Source organism: Rhinopithecus roxellana, chromosome 15, assembly GCF_007565055.1.
Source record: "Rhinopithecus roxellana isolate Shanxi Qingling chromosome 15, ASM756505v1, whole genome shotgun sequence".
In the NCBI taxonomy this organism is placed as follows: Eukaryota; Metazoa; Chordata; class Mammalia; order Primates; family Cercopithecidae; genus Rhinopithecus; species Rhinopithecus roxellana.
The window spans coordinates 71456198-71472529 of record NC_044563.1 but is presented as its reverse complement, the minus strand read 5'-3'; the positions used below and the strand labels follow the sequence as shown (position 1 = coordinate 71472529).

Here is a 16332-nt window from a genome sequence, read left to right as displayed (position 1 = left end):
TCACTTTATTCCAATACCTGTGATTCATTTGGGGGTTAAGGTCTATAGACTGCTTTTTTTCTTGGCTATGGGTCACAATTCCCTGCTTTTTCTATGTATAACAATTTTTTATTACATAGCAGACATAGTAAATGAGGAATTGTAGAGATTCTGGACTCTAGTATGTTCCTCTGAAGAGTACTGACTTTTGTTCCATTAGGTCTGTCTTCTTCATTGTGGACAGAAGCTAAAATCTCTACCCTGTTTTTTCAGCTTTCAGATTTTTTTTTTTTTTTTTTTTTGAGGCGGAGTCTCGCTCTGTCGCCCAGGCTGGAGTGCAGTGGCATGATCTCAGCTCACTGCAAGCTCCACCTCCCGGGTTCATGCCATTCTCCTGCCTTAGCCTCCCAAGTAGCTAGGACTACAGGTGTCTGCCACCTCGCCCAGCTAATTTTTTTTTTTTTTAATATATTTTTAGTAGAGACAGGGTTTCACCATGTTAGCCAGGATGGTCTTGATCTCCTGACTTCGTGATCCGCCTGCCTCAGCCTCCCAAAGTGCTGGGATTACAGGCTTGAGCCACCACGCCTGGCCCTGATGTTATTGTTTTTGAGCCTCTTGGAGTCAGTGATCAGACAAGAATTTGGTCAGAGGTTATCCTCAAATTTAGAGGCTTCTTTGTGGCTGTCTTCTTTTCAGGAGTACCCCCTAATTTTGCAGCTGCTCTGCTAGCCCCAACCTATGTACTCTGAAACCTCAAACCAGTAGCTTTTTGCCAGCCTGTGATGCATGGATTGAGAAGTAACCTTAAGCATAAGCTCACGAATCTTCTCTTTTTAGTGGTTTGGAGGAGCTTTCAAATAATTTTTTTATGTTTTGTCCAGAACATGTAATTATTATCTGTGAGAGGGTTACTTCAAATTATTCCACTATAAATGGAAGCCAGAATTTTCCTACCCTTAATTTTTTTTTTAAGATGAGTCTCACTGTGTTGCCCAGGCTGTGTTTGAACTCCTGGGCTCAAGTGATTATCCCACCTCAGCCTCCCAAGTAGGTAGGCCTATAGACATAAGCCATCATACTCTGCTAATTTTTTGACTTTCTATAGAGATGGGGTCTTGCTGTGTTGCCCAAGCTGGTCTCAAATGATTTTCCTGCCTCACCCTCCCAAAGCACTGGGATTACAGATGTGAGCCATCATGCCTGGCTCCTTAAATTTTAACGTTTGAACTTATATTTTTCCCTTATCACCTATACCTAATAGACTATTCTCCCTTCAAAAAAAGAGTAATTAGTGTTGACAATGTTGGCAGGCTTTCATTTCCCTTCTGGCCAAGTTGAAAATTCATTTGGGATTTTAGGTCCTGGTTTGGGGATTTTATTTTTCTATACTGTTTTATCTAGGGATATGAGTATAAGTTCAAAATAATTTTCATTCAGAAGTTTGAAGATGTTCCATTTTCTTCCAGTTTACTATTATTGCCAGTGAAGAGCTTGTTACCAGTATAATTTTGGGAAGGGGTCATGATGTGTATATATGTTAAAATTTTAAATTTTATATACGGTAAAATTGACTTGACTTCTTGTTGTACTGTTCTAAGAGTTCTTAGAACCATTCTGGCTACTTTCATTGTGGTGGAGACAGCTCAGATTTAGGTCATGCAGATTTGGTTGTGGAATCTGCCTATAACTCTCTCTAGCTCTGTAACCTTGGTAAATTTGGAACAACATGGAGTATGAATAAAGGAAACATCTCTGTGTCACATTTCCTTATTTGTAAAAAAGGATGATGCCATCTTTCCTGTCTACCCCTTTGGGCTCTTTCCTGAGGATCAGATGAGACCAGGTATGGGAAAACACCTTGAAGAACATATATGAGTGAGGGGACTGTTTAGTATTTCCATTTGCCTTCCTGTCCTGAATAGATGATTCAGTAACATTGTGTGTGAAAAAAATGATTTAAGCATTATGAACTGCTGCAATATATAGCAAATAAGGAATCATTGTACTATTATTATGTTAGTAGTGGACTACTGAAGACTGGAAACTCTCAAGAGCCAAAGAAGTGTTGAGTTTTTGTATGCCATAATAAATGGAAGCGTGTGTAGGGATGGAAAAGTAGGGGTGTCAGAAGTACCTGCAACGTTGTTTACACCCTGTAAAACATTAATACCTCCTTTGCATTCCTCTTTGTTGTCTCTGTCCTTGGAGACTCCTTTACTTTCATAAATATAGAATGCTTACAAAATGCACCCACTTCAGTGTCAGCATGGAAGGAAGCTGCCTGTTGACCCTACTACTAGATTAATGGAGAAAAAAAAGCATATCTTGAGCCTGTGTACTTTAACCATGTGAAATTTATTGAAAAAAAAAATCAGGAATATTGAGAGATAGAGTTGGAGCAGGGAAGACAGGACAGAGAAGAATGGATAAAAGCATGAACAGAGGAAGAAAGAAAGGATGTTTGAGCATCCTAATGCTCAGGCAGAGGCAGACGTGGTCAGTTGTTGACTGGGGAAGGAACTAAATATAAAATGAGCCAAATAGAATGATAGAGACTTTTTACTGCCTGAGTCAAAACAAGCAAAGGCCCAGGCTTCTAGATCTTATTGCAGAAAGATTGATTCCGACAGCATATAATTTGCATCCTGGTTCCATGGGAGAAGAGGTTCATAGATGGGCACATGTTCTCACACCCTTGAACCATGAATTGGAGTTTTCCACCTGAAAGGAACAGAGACAGACTAGTGAGCAGAAAACTTTGTCCTCTTTGTCCTGCAACCTTAGCCTTTATCTGTGATGCTCAGTGTCTCCATGCAGGATGGCCAAGACCTCCACTTGTACATTATCCCTGCTCTTTCTCTTCTCTTTGCTTCCTCTGGGACCTTGCCCCCCATCAGTTGCCCACTCCTTTCTTATCAGTCTCTTTCTATGGACTCCTGTTTTGGTTTACAAGGATGCAAATTTAAAAGATGTTCTCTTAATCGTGCTACTCTCCTAGCACTATCCTTCCTTTCACTACAGCCTTCCCAGAGTCCGCTTATTCCTTCACCTTGGCCCCTCACACCCTGAATCATGACCCTACTATGCTGAAACTTCTCTCTCAAAGGTCATAGAAATCTATTCATCAAATTCTGCAGCCTTTCCTCAGGACTTTTTTTAACCTCTTCGCTTGCATATCATAGTGTGGACTACACCCTGTTTCTTTTTTTTTTTTTTAGACAGTCTCGTTCTGTCGCCCAGGCTGGAGTGCAGTCGTGCAATCTTGGCTCACTGCAACCTCCGCCTCCCGGGTTCAAGCGATTCTTCTGCCTCAGCCTCCTGAGTAGCTGGGACTACAGGTGCACCACCACACCTGACTAATTTTTGTATTTTTAGTAGAGACAGGGTTTCACCATGTTAGTCAGGCTGATCTCGAACTGCTGACCTTGTGATCCACCTGCCTTGGCCTCCCAAAGTGCTGGGATTACAGGCGTGAGCCACTATACCTGGCCTGAAATTATACCCCTTCTTGATACTCTCTGCTCCTGACGAGGTCTTCCCCACTGCTCATCTACTCCTCTGGATCCAATTATTTCTGCTCTCCCAAGTTGAATTCTTACATTACCAACTAACTGATGATCACCTCCATGCCAATATGTTAAGGGCATCTAAAACTTACTGCGCCCAAAATGAAACTCATGACCTTCCTCCCCAAACCTGCTTCTTCTTGTGAGTTTCCTTTATATACTTCCTGTACCACTCCTTCAAAACCTCTGTCATCTCTGATTCTTCCCTTTGCTTTTTCCATCCAATTTGTTGTGAAGTTCTGTCAGTTCTACTTGTAATCTAGGTTGTTTCTGTCACTCAGTTTCCATTTATCAAACATTTGGCCGGGCGTGGTGGCTCATGCCTGTAATCCCAGCACTTTGGGAGGCCAAGGTGGGTGGATCACTTGAGGCCAGGAGTTCAAGACCAGCCTGGCCAACATGGTGAAACGCTGTCTCTACTAAAAATGCAGAAATTCGCCGGCCTTGGTGGCAGGCGCCTGTGATCCCAGCTACTCAGGAGGGTGAGGCAGGAGAATCGCTTGAGCCTTGTGGGCAGAAGTTGCAGCGAGCTGAGATCACGCCACTGCACTCCAGGCTGAGCAGACAGCAAGACTCCATCTCAAAAAAAAAAAAAAAAAAAAAAAAAAAAAAAAAATTAAGGGACCTAGTAAGGAGCTATGCTAGACTCTGGAGAATGCAAAGATTAATAACATCATTTGATGTCAAGAGCTGAGAGAGATAAAAATAGCCAATTATGACATGAAATGGAAAAACCATGTTATGCTATGCTGGCAAATAAGTGATTAATTTTGGTATTTTAATTAAGGGGGGCATATTATCAAGGAAATTCTTAGGAAGGAAGTGATATTGAACTAAGCTATGAAGAACTGGTAGCATTTTGATTAGTATAGAAGGGAAAAAGGATAATTTCAGACTAAAGCATAATTGGAGAAAAAACATGAAAACATGAAACTGTTCAGGAAATGGTGACTTGCGTAGCTGGAGTAAGTGTAGAGTGTAAACAGGGATGCAGAATGAGTGAAAAGACATGGGAGAGATGTTAATACGTCTTTCCATCAGTCACTCCGATTACCTTTTACTGAAATATTACAATAGCCCTTTAACAGGTTCTCTTGTGTCCACTGTAACTTGCTTCTTAGATAATCTTCCTGAAGAAACGCTTTGACCAACCTGGATGGGCTATTGGCTCTGCCTAGTCCTAGTAACATGTCTAGGCAAGCTGTTTCTCTTTTCTAAATTTGTTCCCTTTCTGTTAACAGAAATAAAAAATTCCTACTTTGTGAGGATTAAATGAGAAAGTGTATTTTAAAATGTATATCATACTGTCTGGGAGCAATAAATAAAGGAGAACTATTAAATTCAAACTCTTTTTAACTGACACTGAAGTCTTGTATCAACTGGCTCCAGTCAACCTTTCCAAGTTTATCTTCTATGTCTCTGCTCACCATCCTCGAAAAATTCTTTGTTCTTTTTCCTATTTATATCCTGCACTTTTCTGACTTTTGCTTTCATAATTCCCTGTCTCTGGAATACCCATCAACCATTGCTGTATGACTAAATCCGTATCTCTTTGATCTTGACTGCACATCGGAATTGTCTAGGAGCCTTTTAAAAAATACTGATGTCTGGATTCTATCCCCAGAGATTCTGGTTTAATTGCTTTGGTGCAGCTTGAGTATTAGGATTTTTTTTTTTGTTTTTGAGGCGGAGTCTCGCTCTGTCGCCCAGGCTGGAGTGCAGTGGCCGGATCTCAGCTCACTGCAAGCTCCGCCTCCCGGGTTCCCGCCATTCTCCTGCCTCAGCCTCCCGAGTAGCTGGGACTACAGGTGCCCGCCACCTCGCCCGGCTAGTTTTTTTTTTTTTTTGTATTTTTTAGTAGAGACGGGGTTTCACCGTGTTCAGATCCGCCCATCTCGGCCTCCCAAAGTGCTGGGATTACAGGCTTGAGCCACTGCGCCCGGCCGAGTATTAGGATTTTTTTAAAAGCTGCTCAGGTGATTGTAATATGCAAACAAGATTGAGGACTACTGGCCCAAATCGTAAATGTTCCCTCAAAGCCTTTTCTGAATACCACCTTCTTCCCATACTTCTCTGCACCTCTAATCTTTCCTTTCCCTGAACTGTCTGCACTTTATATGTGCCTTTCTTAAGACACCATTTTCTCCCTTGTGATATTATTTCTTATTTCTTACATTATAACATAATCATCTATTTGTACACAGTCTATATTTGAGTCATCTTTCTGTAGGGGCTCATGGTACGTGTCATTAATGTTTTCCGAGTGATGGTGGATGAATGCATGCGTGTAGAAATGGGGAAATGACATTTCTAGTGAGGGAGAAGAAAAACTACAAGGGGAGTCAGGCAGTGTGGTTCCTGGGATGGACATAACCAAGATCCCTTATTTTAGGGATGAGGAACTGAGAATACGGGTAGAGAGGTGTGGGAATATACTCGGACAGGTCTCGTAACCTGTGAACACAGACTTGTAGACAGTTATTTGTTTATCCATTCAGTATTTACTAAATGCCTACCATATACGTTACATTGTGCTACGTCCCAGGAATACATAGCTGTAGCTTACAGTCAGTGTCTCAATGGCTCATGGGGCAATCGACACATTGATTTAATAGGAAGAGACAGCTAGTCTCCCTGCCTTCTCTTAGGTCTAATGGGAAGGGCATGTATCTCTTCATCTCAACCTGGGATTCTATTCTTTATTTTCTTTCTTTCTTTAGTTTTTTTTAGTTGGAGTTTCACTCTTGTCTCCCAGGCTGGAGTGCAATGGCATGATCTCGGCTCACTGCAACCTCCGCCTCCTGGGTTCAAGCAATTCTCCTGCCTCAGCCTCCCAAGTAGCTGGGATTACAGGTGCCCACCACCACGCCTGGCTAGTTTTTGTATTTTTAGTAGGATGGAGTTTTACCATGTTGGCTGGTCTGGAACTCCTGACCTCAAGTGATCCTCCTGCCTTGGCCCCCCAAAGTGCTGGGATTATAGGCATGAGCCACCTCGCCCGGCAAGGGATTCTGTTCTTAGTCCTTGAAAAAATAAAGTTCTGAATCTTCAGGTTCCTTGATTCTTTCCTGGGCCCCTGTCACTCCAACTGCCCCCTATCAGAAGTAAGTTGATGTGTTCTTAGGCAGAGATTGCCTCATGAAGTTCCAATATACCTTCGAAGATCTTCTTTAACATGCACTGCTGGGAATTCTGAGTGATGCAGGTTCCCTCTCCACGAAGACATCTTCCTTGATCATTCATATAAGCACATGTGTAGCAATTTAATATTGTGCCTGAAAATTTAAGATAAGCCTGATGACATTTCCTTGTGGTCCAGATGTGTAGCCGTGATTCACATCTGGGAGGGGTAATGGGCAATAGGTGGCATGGATACTACACATTTATTTCTTAGTTCTTGTTGGGGATCTGAGGGCCCTGTGTCTGATAGACCTGTGCCAGAGGAAATTCTGTCATTCTTACTTCTTCATCTCTGACCCTCATTGCTGATGAATCCCAAATGTCTCTCTCTAATATTTTTACCTCAGTCCATATCCGGATTGACTTCCTGGGCATTTATCGTTAGATGCCCTCTGTCATGTGACACCATAGGAGTAAAACCTATGTGTGATTTTCATCTCCCTTTTGTACTCGCCACCATACTCTCACCCACAAGGCACAAACACCTGGAGTCGTATTTGGCCGATTAATACGCTATGTTAGAATGCTGTAACGTTGGAGTCGTATTCGGCCGATTAATACGCTATGTTAGAATGCTGTAACGTTGGAGTCGTATTCGGCCGATTAATACGCTATGTTAGAATGCTGTAACGTTGCAAACCCGTGAAAAGTCTGTGTCCTTCTCCATTTTCAAATCGACCTTATCGAAAGTCACTAACAGCACTCTCTTTGAAATACGTCCCATGTTGCCTCTTTTACTATCTCTACTGCTAATCCCCCAGTTTGGGAAGCATAAAGAAGGGGAAAGATGATGGGCTTTGCACAGTCCTAAGTTTGAATCCAAGGTTTGCCACTTTCTAGCCATGTGACATTGGACGTATTACATTCGCCTCACTTCTTTCATCTGAAAATTTAGAATAATGATATGTATACAATAGAGTGAAATGTGAACTATGTCTGGTAATAACTTGAGGCATCAAACTTTGGGTCTTGTTTTCTTTCCCAGAAAAGAACCCTTTTAATTAAGAGCAACAGACTAGCAGTTGTCCTAGGATCTCATTTCTGGATCTAACAGAAAATAGCTTTACATTCCAAATTCAAACAAAAAGAACCACCAGCTGCACACATCTCTTTACCGAATTTGTAAAGTTATAGCATTCGAACATGGTTTAAGAGGCAGGGTTAACATAAAGCTAATGAAGGTTAGTCTTCAGAATTCTGCGCTTTCATGAGCCCCTTCCAGGGAAATCGGAAGGGCTGTGTATTCATAATTTCTTGTGGAGAGTGAAGTTGGAGGGGTACTGGCATTTTGTATTTGTTTTATTTTTCTTATAGAGGGCCCTCCATATCGTTTAGCTTTCAGGCTCCCACAAAACTTAGATCCTGCCTCTGGGTATGATTGTGAAGAAACCTAGAGAGTCTTCGAGAGAGCTATTTGTGAAGTGTTATCAATTCTTTCTTCTGCACTCCTTCCCTAAAATTGGGTTTTCTTGATGTGTTCCCCATTTCCCACCTGAAGTCAATGACTGGCGCCCATCCAAACGTGGCTCACCTGTAGATATGCTTGAAATTGGTGCACCTGAAGGCTGTTCCCCTGAAGGCTTTTCACTCAAAGCATGCTCACCCAAAGACTGTACCTGAAGCGTGCTCACCTGAAGGCTGTTCCCCCGAAGGCTGTTCACCCGAGGCGTGCTCGGCAGAAGGCTGTTCACCGGAGGCATGTTCACCCAAAAGCTGTTCATCCGAAGGCTGTTCACCTGATGCATGCTCACCCAAAGGCTGTTCACCGGAGAGGTGTTCACCGGAAGGCTGTTCTCCTAGAGGCTGCTCACCTACGGTGTGCTCACCTTCCGCATGTCCAGTTGCAGCAGGCTCACCTGAAGCATGCTCGCTCTCGGCATGTTCTCCAGGAGTGTGCTCGGCCACAGTGTGCTCTCTTGAACCGTGCTCACTGGAACCAGGCTCACTTAAAGTGTTCAGGCCTGAAGAAGCCTCATAGAGAGCCTCAGCATCAAAAGGGTTTTCAAGTGAAAAGGACTCACCTGAAAGCTGCTGAACTGAAGTCTGATGATCTATGGAGCCAGAAGACTCGTCAGACTGACCTGATGTTCCTGGGATGGAGAAGGAACAGAAGAGAGATGGTGAAGCTGAGAGAGAGACTGGGATAAAGACTATCTTCCTATGGAGTTAGGCTAATGTTATGAGACTCCTAGGTTTCCTGTGGGCCTAGATCAGGCACCTGAAGACTGCAGATGTTGGCAGAAATCAACTAAGTACCCCAAAAGGCCATGGAGGACAGAAGTGTTTAGTGAAACACAAAGGCCACCTCTGGGATTGAAGGGAGAATCTTAAGTTCCCCAACATTAAGAACTATGTAGGAGAATCCACTCATCCCTGTACCAAAAGCTCCTGAAGGAAAATGAAGGTGCCTCCGTGACAAAGTCAGCATCAGGAAGTCAAGGTAACATCACTGATGGAATCAGAAGTTCACCACCAACCCTCTCTCTCATTCCTCTACGGGTGAAAGACAAGAGTGGAGATAGAAGAGGGAGAGAGAAAGCAAGTAGTTTTCAATACCTGAGTATCTGTAACCTAAATTAAGGGTGGAGGAGTTAACCTTTGGACAGGGTAAACTTTAGAAGATGACAAGTATGAGCCCACAAAAATTATCAGAAGGGATTAAGTCACCTGTATTCGGTAATGTCAAGTTTTTTCTCACACTCAATCCCCAAGCCATGTGGGTTGGGGATTCAGAGAGCAAAGTTGCTATAAGCTATTAAGATAAAAAAAGTCTAGGCATATTTTATATATATATATATATATAGACACACATATGTATGAATTGTATCCTTGTGACATACCATTTACATTCACTTTATGGAGTTGTCCTGAGTACTTAATAAGATAAATTAATTGTGATGCACAATTGCCTAGTAATTGATTAATTTTATTTTTCTTTTATTCCCACCTCACACTGAGAATTACAGAACTCTTAGATGGTTATTTTTTTCTGGCCAGTCTCTTCTACCTTTAATCCGTCTCTCTCTTTTTTTTTTTTTTTTTTTTTCGTTTCAAAGATAAGAGTCTCGCTCTGTTGCCCAGGCTGGAATACAGTGGCACGATTTCAGCTCACTGCAACCTCTGCCTCCCAGGTTCAAGTGATTCTCCTGCCTCAGCCTCCCAAGTAGCTTGGATTACAAGTGCACGCCACCATGCCTGGCTAATTTTTGTATTTTTAGTAGAGACGGGGTCTCGCCATGTTGGCCAGGCTGGTCTCAAACTCCTGACCTCAAGTGATCCGCCCGCCTCAGCTTCCTAAAGTGCTGGGATCACAGGCATGAGCCACCATGTCTGGCCAATCATCTCATCATTGACTGTCAGATAAATATTCCTTAAGTGTATTTTAAGTGAACAGAAGCAGCAAACAGGTAATTTGATTATCATTCTTTAATTAAACTGAGCCACCTAGAGGAGGACAAGTAGACTACAACAACCAAGTTATTTAATTCTAGCCAAAAGCTGAGAGGAATTACTGGATCTTTGAGGCTGAGGTAGTCTAAAACCCCAGAGTACTCAAACTCTAAGAATCTTGTGATAGATACATTTTTCTTGGCACAGTGCAGTACTTATAATCAATGACATTCTAAATGACTAGGGTGAGAATATGTTGATAAAGGAAAGTTAAGATTTAGTAAAGCTTTTAGGAGGTTTTTATTTTTTAAACTTATCACATAAATGCTGTCTACTTGACTGATTTTTCAATAATTAACAAAAGTTTTGATAAAGCGTTTCTGATATAGAAAGGAGCATGAAAAATCATGCTAATTTCTTGATCTTATAGTTTATGTCTTGTGTCACCATGTGACTGGCACATACTATCACCTGGTAGCTGTGTATCTACGTTTCTGAGTCAGTTTTTGAAGGTCTAACAACGCAAAAAGCAAAACCTCTGACACTCATCATTATAGAAAATACATTGTTATTTCACTAAAAGCTCAGAGCTCATGGCCTCTTTCTTCTGTAGGAGGCAGGAGGAAACATAGCACACCATGAATGGGGGATCCCGAAAGAAGAGGTGATACAGAAAACTGGATTGATAGAACACAGCCATGAAGAAGAGGCTTATGAAGTGTCTGGCCTATAGCTCTGTCATGTTCTGAGATTGTTTTCTGAACACATCACATCTTCCCATCTCTGTCTTTCCTTGGCACATTAACCACACAGGATCCCTCACATTTAATTGGTGGGACAGACTTTCATTGGGCTTCTCCAGAACCCCTAAGCCTATTCTTTCATCTCATGCAGCATCAGGTATAAATGTTGAGTGTCTAAAATAAGTAGAAACAAGACTGTGCCAGGCCAGTGGGATACTCTTAACTGTAAAGCTGTGACTAGAGAAATCAACTGGTTCAGGCGCTCTCAGAGTTGGACTTGTTTAGCTGCTCTTGATTCTGACTCAGATTGGTTTGGGTGACTGAGAGACTGGTCTTCCTTCAAGGCCTGAAATGTCTTAAGAGAGACCCCTTTTGTATTTACCTGAAGCCTAGATCGAACACTCACCTCTGGCAGATCCAAGCAGATAAAGACTCATTAGTAAGAGAAACATGTTCATCTGGGTTTAGGAAAAGAGGGGATCCTAGTGTGGGCCACAGCTTCTTCACAGAGCTATGAAGCAAACTGCGAGCAAAAGCTCCCAGTGCTGAAGCAGAGCTTCTGGGAATTCTAGAACCTCAGAAGTAGCCCATGTTTCTTCACAATGGGTTGGGCTCTGAGATTCTTGTGTAGCCTGTTCAGGCAAGTTGGCCCTTAGCAACCCATTGGTTATTTCACTAGTGAAGACCAATGAGTATTTTCTGTGTGCAGGGTGGTGTGTTGGGGCTATCTGCCCTATCTTTAAAAAAAAAAAAAAATTACCAAAAAGCACATTTTTTTTGTAATAAAGTTTAAAAGATATCTACTCTCTTTAAAAGTGTTTTTGACGATGAGGTGAGGTGTGATTGTTGATTATTTTCTGTTTGGCTTTCTAAATCAGCCTTTCTTGGCTCTGATCTGTACCCTAGAAGGCTGACCTCTGTTGACTTTATCACCTGAATGCTAGCTGGATTCAGCTTCAGGTTGGGTTTATACAGGACTGGAGGGGAGAAGAGAGAGGGAGAGGAAGAGGGAAGCGAGGAATGGGGAGAAAGAGAGAGAGATTGGAATATTTCTTCTTCCTATTCCCTTCCTGCCACGGTTGACACTGGCTGAGACTACACGACAGAGCTTCTGTTGGGTGTCCTCTCTTCCATGGCTCCACATGCTATGGTAATATGTTTTTCTCCCCCTGCCCTCTTAGGCCTAGGGATGATAATGGTTTCCTGCTGTTACTAAGACCTGGATGCCCAAATTTCCCTCTTTTTTTTTGTTTCCTTAACCTTGCCGACTTCTGTAAATAGTCTTTTCATACAGACCTTTATCAACTATGGTTTTAGCAGGAAACAGGCGGCAAACTCAAATGGGTAACTGAGGAGAGTTAACACAGATACAGGCAGAGTAAAGAAGTCAAGAGACAGTAGAAAGCTGCGTTTCGAGCTGCAACTTCTACCAAGCGGGTGGCCAAGCTGAGAAGATGGATGCAGTGAGGCATCCACTTGGTGTAAAACTAGAACTCATGGGGGATCGAGTTTCAAAGATCTAGTAGCTTCCATTTCTTGCCGCTTCTCTGCCCAGCTCTCTTGGACAACTTTGTTTTATATACCACTGAATGCTAAATCTAGAATAGATGTACTTATTGTTACATTTTGAAAGGCAGGTGAGGGTTAAAGAAAGAGAGTGGCAGCTCTACATCAAATCCAGAAACTTCAGGGGCAGGGAAGATTCTTGCTAGACTCAAGAGAATTCTTGCTGAAGGCAAGCCAGGGTGATAGATATTCAGGTGATCAGATTATCAAGGGCAGAAATTTTCACTGCACTGACTTAGCAGGATTCCTGCTCAAAGTGGATTTTACAAAGAGAAAGGCAAGCCAAAGGTTGGGCCTAGTCGGGGAGAGGACTCAAGGGAGCCAGATTCAAGTTAGGTCAAGGAGAGTTTTTGTCACTGAAGGAAAAGGACTCCAGGCAGAAGGAGCAGTAAATGTGAAGGCCTTGAGATGGGGGCTATGTTGTTCTGGCCTTGGTGCATTAGCCCTCAACATGTTCCCCAATCTCTTCTAAGAGCTCTTCTTTCTGGAAAGCCAAGGACTACATTTGCCAGTGTGATTAAAATTTCAATAATTAATTAAGAATGCAGAAATGAGGGTCATCTTTCTGCTATGTCTATAGTTTTTCGATGTTTGAGAATATGTTGGAATTTTGTGAGGTGTTTTGTGTTTTATTTTGTTGGCTGTTTTGGCAGAAGCAGAATTCTAGATCCAGGTACCAGCTTTATGACAGTGAGAGAAGAGGAACAAGACACTATGTCTTGCCAATGCCTGTTTAGCATGCGTGGAGTGCATATACAGCTAGAAGTCCTGGTGGCAGCCCACTCCTGATTCCTGGCTCACACAGTGGTGCCCTCCTGAAGCCAACAGTTCCTGTGGAAGCTGCCTGACACTCTATGGTGACTTTCCTGATTGTGACAGAGGTGGCAGTCAAAAAAAAAAAAAAAGAAAGAAAGAAAAAGAAAACAACAAAAAAGGCAAAAACTGCAATTACTTTTGCACCAACCTAATACCTTTCTGCTGAAGGTAACTCATCAGACAAGCTTCTGTGTCCTGCAAGTGGGCCCTGACTGATACATATTTAAATAGTATTCACAAGTGAAATGAAATGAGTACTAGGATGACATATTTTATTACATTATTTTATATTCTTTTTCCTACAAATAATAATTACCTTAATTTATCATTTGCTCAATTAACTTTATGCTTCTGGCTAAGCTTCCCCACCTTCCAAGAGCTTCTCAATATACATTTCTACATGGCTGTCATCGGAGCTATCAGATAATATATTATTTTATTATTTCTCTGGAGACTTCCACTTTGGGCCATTCATTCTCCTGCCCTCATCTGGGACGGCTGTCTCCACACCAGCTGCACAGCAATCATACTGATGCCTTCCTTCATGGCAATCTGGGAATTTCTTTGTGACATAATAAAAATATCGATTTGGTCTTTGCTCCTGTTCCTGGCACAGGGATCCTAATACCCTTGGAATTGTCTTTTTATGCTAATGAGATGATTCATGAAGTGGGCCTAGATAGCTTCAGGGTAGGGGCTGGTCATCAGAGAAACCAATCCCATGATTCAAGGATTAGGAAGTTCAACTCCACAAATGGCCAATGATTTCATCGATTTTGCCTATGTAATGAAGCCTCCATAAAACCCTCTAAACAGGATTCAGAGACCATCTGGGTTGGTGAACACATTGATGAGCTGGGAGAATGGCCCACCCATAGAGGCCATGGAAGCTCTGCACCCAACCACCTCCCCCACCGCGCCACCCGCCACCCCATACCTTTCCTATGTATTTCTTCCATGTGGCTGTTACTGTGCTGTGTCCTCTATTATAACCTGGTAAATATAAGTAAAGCACTTTCTTGAGTTCTGTGAGTCCTTCTAGCAAAGCATCAAACCTGAGGAAATCTAAGGAGTAGAGGGAGAGGTTGGAAGGGATGTTTCTAAGAAGGCTTCTACTAAAAATCAGAGCACAATAAACTTACATGGAAACATTTATAAAGTAGGGAGGAATGCAAGAAGGGCAGGAACTGTCTGCTTGAAGCCAGCAGCCTGGACTTAGGGGTGCCCCAGCTCTTTCTAAAAGAAAGCTTCCTCAACCTGCTTTCAGAGGCCAAAGCTTTCCAATACCAGACGGTGATATTCCTAAGGGGACTGGAAAATGAGGCCTAGGCAGGACTGGAGACAGCACTTGTGGGACCCAGTGCAACACAAAAACGAGGCGCCTTTGTTAGGAAGTGATGAAGACTTTCCAGAGATTGACAGCAAAGCAAGAAACCAGGGCCCTTTTGAGTGTGTGCCTGTGCGCCTGCTCAGGAAGCCAGCCCTGGGTGTAGGATACTTATATAACAGGGAGCAGTTAAGCTCCTATCTAGGTCTTAATGCACATACATATTAAAAAGACTTCTCCATCACCCCTGAAGCTATTTTAAATAAGGTATTGATTATCTAGGCTTTCCAAATAGCTATTTCTGCCCTCCACCCTGAAGATTTTCAGTATAGAAAGTTTCAAACACATACAAAAGTAGACAGTACCTCCATGTACCCATCACACAGCTTCAACAATCATGCACACAGGACCAACCTTATCTTTTTTTTTTTTTTTTTTTTTTTTTGAGACAGTTTCATTCTTGTTGCCCTGGCTGGAATGCAGTGGCACAGTCTCAGCTCACTGAAACCTCCACCTCCCGGGTTCAAGCAATTCTCTTGCCTCAGCCTCCCAAGTAGCTGGGATCACAGGTGCCCACCACCACGCCCGGCTAATTTTTTTGTATTTTTAGTAGAGATGGAGTTTCACCATGTTGGCCAGGCTGGTCTTGAACTCCTGACCTCAGGTGATCTGCCCGCCTCAGCCTCCCAAAGTGCTAGGATTACAGGCATGAGCCACTGCGTCCAGTCTTATTTTATCTGCTTCCCCTGTTCATTGCTACAACCCCTCACTTAGGTTATTTTGAAGCAAATTTACACAGGGAATTTTTAAAAACAATTGTTTTCAGCTGAAAGCATCTGCTCTCCAGAGCCCACTGTCTGTCTTTCTATGTTCTAAGTTGGGGTGGAATAGGTAGCACCTCTTCCCTTCTATACTAATTTCCACTGCTTCTGTCAACAAAAGTCAGACCCAAGGCTCACAGCTGTTCTTCCAAACTCATCCTGGAGGAAACGAATTATTTATAGCAAGCTCTTTCATACCTTTCTCTACTTTAAAGGAACCTGCCTGAGGCTCAGAAATCCTAGTTTTATCCTCTAACTCAAGTAACTTTTGATCCCTGGTGATCTTGCTTTCTTCAACTGACCAAGCACCTTAATCCAGATTATTTTCTATAGATTCTCTTACATGATTCTCTATAAATTCTCCTCTATGAGGCAGAGAGAGGCCCCAAAAGGCAATTCATTCATTCCTTCATTCAGGAAAAGCTTAGCAGGCATGCTGCTAGGTACTTGGACTACAACAATAATCAAGACAGGGTCTCTGCGTTCAAGCTTAGAGTCCAATGCGGGGTATAAACATGAAACAAATAATTATAACAGTGATAAAGCATTAATCCAAACTGCATCATTTTGTAACCCCCCGCCCCACCACCATTTTGCAGACCTTGGCTAAAGTGAAGCATTCCACGGGGGTTTGGGCCTTAGAAACAGCCTGTCCAACTGCCTGCCTGACTTTATCACCTTCTGCTGGGAAAAGGTCCAAGGAACATCAGCCTCACATTCTGTGGGAACAAGGGCCAAACTGGCTCATTATGGGAACATCTTACCAACATCTTCCCAGGCAGCAAGCCATACTGCCCAGACCCATCCTGCTCATACCTACAAGTACCCCAGCCTGTAAGAAGCGGTGGGCACTGGCATTCAACATACTTTCTGATTTTTAAAAAAGTCTTAGTTCTGCCATTTACCTATTGGTTTACTGTTTACCTCATTTCTTTTTTGTT

The 16332-nt window shown here is 42.6% G+C and overlaps 1 protein-coding gene across 4 annotated transcripts; it reads right to left on the bottom strand.

The window, feature by feature from the left end:
• Positions 1 to 2320: 2320 nt before the first annotated feature.
• On the bottom strand, positions 2321 to 11386 carry ACRV1 (acrosomal vesicle protein 1). Of its 4 annotated transcripts, none has more exons than XM_010352987.2 (6): positions 11268 to 11386; positions 8750 to 8818; positions 8345 to 8584; positions 8260 to 8301; positions 6704 to 6823; positions 2321 to 2703 (listed from the first exon to the last, which is right to left on the bottom strand). In XM_010352987.2, the coding sequence occupies exons 1-6, from the start codon at positions 11317 to 11319 to the stop codon at positions 2579 to 2581; spliced, it is 648 nt and encodes a 215-aa protein (XP_010351289.1). In that variant the 5' UTR covers positions 11320 to 11386; the 3' UTR covers positions 2321 to 2578. The 4 variants fall into 4 exon arrangements, with proteins under 4 accessions (XP_010351289.1, XP_010351290.1, XP_010351287.1 ...); XM_010352988.2 differs by having other exon boundaries at positions 8345 to 8539; XM_010352985.2 differs by having other exon boundaries at positions 8345 to 8818.
• Between the last annotated feature and the right edge of the window lie 4946 nt (positions 11387 to 16332).